This window comes from Rhea americana, unplaced genomic scaffold (assembly GCF_003343005.1).
Source record: "Rhea americana isolate MKP2758 unplaced genomic scaffold, rheAme1 scaffold_34, whole genome shotgun sequence".
In the NCBI taxonomy this organism is placed as follows: domain Eukaryota; kingdom Metazoa; phylum Chordata; class Aves; order Rheiformes; family Rheidae; genus Rhea; species Rhea americana.
Genome location: NW_028186468.1, coordinates 4,591,804 through 4,597,140, shown reverse-complemented (window position 1 = coordinate 4,597,140; position 5,337 = coordinate 4,591,804). Strand labels below are relative to the sequence as shown.

At 39.3% G+C, this 5,337-nt stretch overlaps 1 protein-coding gene across 1 annotated transcript in view; it reads left to right on the top strand.

Annotated features, from left to right (window-relative positions):
- The first annotated feature begins 4,930 nt into the window (after window positions 1–4,930).
- The window catches only part of NEIL3 (nei like DNA glycosylase 3), a 24,138-nt gene continuing 23,731 nt past the window's right edge, over window positions 4,931–5,337 (top strand). Inside the window, exon 1 of the mRNA XM_085311392.1 lies at window positions 4,931–5,299. Coding sequence (XP_085167518.1) covers window positions 5,183–5,299 — 117 coding nt within the window. The 5' untranslated portion in view covers window positions 4,931–5,182. The remainder of the gene's footprint in view (window positions 5,300–5,337) is intronic.

Here is a 5,337-nt window from a genome sequence, read left to right as displayed (position 1 = left end):
AAAAGTGAGCATCCTAGGCAAGGTAAAAGCACATTGACGAGAAAGATCAAGGTAGTCTCAATTCAGAACATGCATATTGAAGTCTCCCACGTTTTCTCAGGCATTTGAAACTTTAGGATCAATTTCACTCCAATTCTAAGGGAAAGGATGTGGTACTGGATTTTCCATGTAATAACTAAGTGGCTTTAGTAATCAGCTGATAAATAAAGCAAGCTGCCACAGTCTTTTTTTGAAAAAAAAATACTTTTCTTAGATGTCTAAATGAAGGAGGTAGTTCACTGCTCTGAATCCAGAGTGCAGAGAGGCACTTYATTCCCCTATACAGTAGGCCCCTATACATCTAGGCCATCCTGTGGCATTTCCAGTTTCCTGCTCAGCATATACGAGTCACATTCTTAGACATAACTCTCTCCTTGTACTGTACACCGAAAATAGCTGTCTGCTTCAAGTTATACAGTGGGGTATCCAACAGAAGGAACTGGCATTGCTCCCGGTGCGGCTAATGGAGAGAAAGACCTAACGAGGCTTCTGCTCTAAATCACTCTTTGATGAGGTGCCTACCTTTTGCCATTGCTTATATAGAGTTTCAAGTTTGCAGTATCTTCCAAACATTAAGAGTTTATGTACCTCCATTATTATTGAATTTTAAGGAGTGTAAGGAGTAGCTTGCCTCTCTCTTAGTCCCTTTTCTGAATGTAACCCTTTGGTCTACATAGAAGAAAAAWTCAGATTTGAGACAGATGATTTCTGCTTTTTTCTCCCAGTGAAGACAGAAAGTTTAATAAATACAGTACAAAGGTCTCTTAGGAAATAAGTATAATTCTCAGTGTTTGAAAGCAATCTGCAAGTAATTTTCTCTTCCTGACTGAAAACGACAAAATTACTTTGCTAAAACTAACACGCCAAACAAGCTAAGATTTGCAAAAATTATTTGTTCATCTCAAGGCAAACCAGGAACTGATACAGAGCTAAGAAGATATTTTTTTACTGAAAGAGTGGTAAGTAACTTGCTCACAGCCAAACGTAGTCACTAACAGATGACCCTGTGGTCACACTGTTAAGCCTGAGTCAAGGAACTCCAGAAACCATGTGACAACATTAAAATATTAGTAATTTTGTTTCATACATGTGTACACTTAAACCACTTAATTATTTTAGTGTTTTGGTGTTTTTTTTCATTCTCTGTCTGGCTTCCTGTTCTGCTTTGGCTAAAGTACAATACATTAAACTTATAAATAAGTAATAAACTTTCTTATATATTAATCAGAACCCTAAGAATATGCTCATCTGTGACYAGTTTTTYTGTGGCATAAATGAGGATAGTATCATTGCATTTCAACTATCCCTCTTCCTTCTAATCCTTTCATACAAGTAAGTATTTTTGATACATACTGCGTGTTCAGTGAGGGTAGCACATGTGTTGTAGCATTTGTTTTAAGAAAATCCCATACTAAATCTGTAACTTGCCATTTAGTTAACTCTTTTATTTTGATACATTACTGCAGTTTCTTCCTTTTCCTCCTTCCTTTCTACCGCAAGAACCCCCTTGGTCCATATTTTTATTTTACAGTTACTGGAGCTGTAAAAACAACATTATGATAATATATTTGCTGTAATGAAAATGACTTTACACCAACAAGAGGATCCCACCACTCACACCATCATTTATTCTGAGATAATTAACAAAAAATAACTTAACTATGCATCCATGTTGGCTGCACATGATCTTCAAAATTGAATAGCAGACTGTGAATCCATAACTGGAACACACTCACTGAACAGAGCACTATTTGGATTAATTGCATTAACAGACTTCATTTGGAAGGATTTGGGAATGTTTTTACAAGGTTTAGAAAGGATTTCATTAGGATTACATGATGAACAATTTTGAGTGTGCTTAACTCTTCACATAAAACTCTCTAGGCAACCATGTAATAGATCATGTCACCTACTACTTATTAATTCTTATCCAAGATTTTGTCACCATAAAGGGAATATCTTTGTAGTTCACTGCATCCTTCGAGCAATATTAAGAAAAAAAGTTATGCCTTAATGAGCATTTCAATGCTGACACGTTTTTTCTGACTACTGGATTAGAACAGGGAATGCTTGTCTTCTGCACATTTCCGTTCTGTTGCCTTCAGTTATCTGTGTTGTCTAAGAGAAATATAACTCCAGTATTTGCTTTAAATATTCCAGTTTGATTAGTCTATTTTTGCCATGTGATATTGTTTCTTGCCAATTTCCTTTTCCAAAGCTTTGTTAATTGCAATTTTAACATATGTATTTAAACTGCGTACCAGTACTCTAGGAATAACACATTAATCCAAAGGCRAAAATGCACATCAAACTAAGAGCAACTGGATGTTGGTAGCTCTACTCTTGCAAATTAATCACATTAATTTTATGACAAATGGCCTACAACATGAACTGGTACAACAAGGCAGGGAATTAGGTTTCTGGTACAAGCTTTGGAAAATACAACCAAAAAAAAAGGATATGTATGTTTTCCATAATTCTGGGAAATCTGAAACTTTTAAAAGAAATGTTCCACTGATTTCTAATGAGACCATAACTGCAATAATATACCAAATATGTCAGCAAAAATACAAATGTCCAGTTCTGAGCACACTATTGTTGTACTGCACACTAATATCTGAATGTAAATATTGCAAATGCATAGAAATATCCAGAAATGGTGCCTGAGAACACCACTGGGACACGAACTGAGGGAGCTATGCACATGGCTGTAACAAGAGGGGCAAATTTATCAGCATTGATTTGCTCAATTACGGTTTTAAAAAGAGATTTTACCTTTCATCATAGGTGACTTGCCATTAATTTCTTTATCTACTATCATAGTRCAGTAGAATGATATGATTCCACTGATGCAATAGCAGACAAGTGACAAATAGCCTAATAGTAAACATCTACTCAAGTGGGATTTATTTGCTTGTTTGTCCTTTGAATTTGAAAATTTAATTACCCATGGGGGAAATTATGTCTTGTGGCCACTGAATTTCTCAAAGTCAAATACAGTGTGGACAACTAACAGTGTAATTATCTGCCCCAATGTGTTATATTCTAACAAAGAATCCTGAAGGAAATTAAACCAAAGCTTTTATTTAGTATGCAATCTATCAGCTTCCTTTTAACATCTCCATCTTACAAAATGTATCCCTRTAGCCCATATAACTGGAAAGTACAGCGCTGAAACTCAAGAGGCAGCAGTTGAGATTTCCTGACTGAAAGAATTGCTGTTATAAAAGCAGCTGATTCTACTTACCACTCTGTAATATGTAAGCAGCAATATCACCAATAGTTTTGCCCAACAACTGCTGCCATTTATGTACTTGCATTTCACACTATGGAACAAAAACACCCTGATTATCAGATTTCAGCACTGGGCACTAGTTTCAAACTATAGAAGTGTCATATCTCTTATAGTGCCTCTCTTCCCTTTGTTGCAAGGGAACAAGTTGCTCTTAAATACATTTTTTTAACACAAAGAAACTCCAAATTGTTATCAACTATCACCAAACACATATAACAGTCACGAACAATGGTTTGTATCTACCTGGAGTTCAACATGAGGGAGTATAAAACGGCATGCAAAAGATGAGTTACTGCAGAATCTCAATGAAAACTAATTTGTTTACGTAATTAAAAAAGGGAAAAGGGAAAGAATCTTTTACAAGGTTAGTATTGCAGTTTCAGATACATCTGCAGAATTTGATGCAGAATTTAAAACCCAATGTGCTGTAACATGCTGCACAAACCATCTGCTGAAGAATGTCCAGTTATAAACTCTCTTATCATTAAATGCTTTATATTTAATAACTAAATAACAGGAACAATTGTTATCTGTAAGGTACTTCGATTCCTATGTGAATGCATCCGTATGAGTTATGCACCCATTTCTACACCTTTGGAAGACCAGTAAGGTAAGTCTCAACGGTAGCARAAAAATCAGGTTGAGTTTCACATATATTGGAACATAAGTGATCTCTTTTCTCTGATTAGTGAGTTTAATCCTTTCGCTAATGATTGCCTTATTTATAGAATTTAGAATACTCACAGCAAACATATCACTGTGAAAAATAAGAAATGGAAAGGGATTACATTTAGCAGGACACCCTAACTTTGAAATACCCAGCTTCACAATTCAATTTTAGCAAACATAATACTTTGACCTGATTTATTCACTGCCTTTGGGGAGARAAAAAGTGTTCATTTTTTTTAGGAAATGAGAASCATTTCACTCTGCCCTGAATAGGCCTGAATATTCAAGGCACGAAGCTTGAAAAAGCCTGGATATGATCCATTTATGTAAGTAACTGTGAACYGAGACATTTAGGCCAGTGTGAGTATACCTCTGAAGGTAGACATCAGGAAATGGCATCTAATGTTCTACGTACTAATTCCCTCAAATTTCTTAAATGTTATAGAGTTTATTATTCTTACCTCAAATGCAGCAGTGAAAAGAATCTTTTCCTTGTGTAAACAGACTTGGACAACCTCCAAAACCTATTATTTAATCTGCTAAGGCCGAACTTCCAATTGTGCACGAAGTGAGTCTCACAGAACGACGTACTCGCAAGGGTGTTTTAAACAATAAAAGGAATCCAGTGATAACTGAACTATGCATTTGAGGATATTTGAAGTTCACACTTGAGAACAACAGAAATAGGATATACTGCGTTTTCTCTGCAGTGTCTGGCAAAACGAAGCCTGTTGCTTAATGTTCACATGGTTACTGTTCCCCATCCATGAAGACGGTCCTCTAAGCTCAAAGATCAAGCTGTGATGGGTGGGCCAGGACTGAAAAGAGAGGTATGTCACCTCCCCGCCCTCCGGACTCTCCACGGAGCGGGCGGGTCCCTCTCGGTGACGGACGAGGAAACGGCTCAGCCCTTTCCGCTCCCCTCACCGAACGGCCCCAGATCTCCCCTCGCGGTTGTGCCTCGCCGCCCTGCCGCTAGGGGTATAACAAGCGTCTCCATGGCGTTGCCTTCCTTCAGGCTTGGCCTGGACTCGCCCGGGCGGCGCAGCCCTTCGCTCCACGGCCGCCCGGCGTAGGCGGAGCGACGCGCGTCCCGGCAGCACCGCCTCCAAGCGAGCGGGAGATTTGAACGGAAGAGGCGGCGGGYGGACGTGCAGCGTTAGGTGGCGAGCTTTGGGCATGGTGGAGGGTCCGTGCTGTGCCTTGTACGGAGAGAGGCTCCGCGCCCGAGTGCGCCAGGGCCAGGCGGTGCGGAGCACGCAGGGCAGCGCATCGCCAGCCGGAGCCGGCGGCGCGGTGAGGGGCCGGGGCCGCGGGCTGCTCTGGTGGCGCGT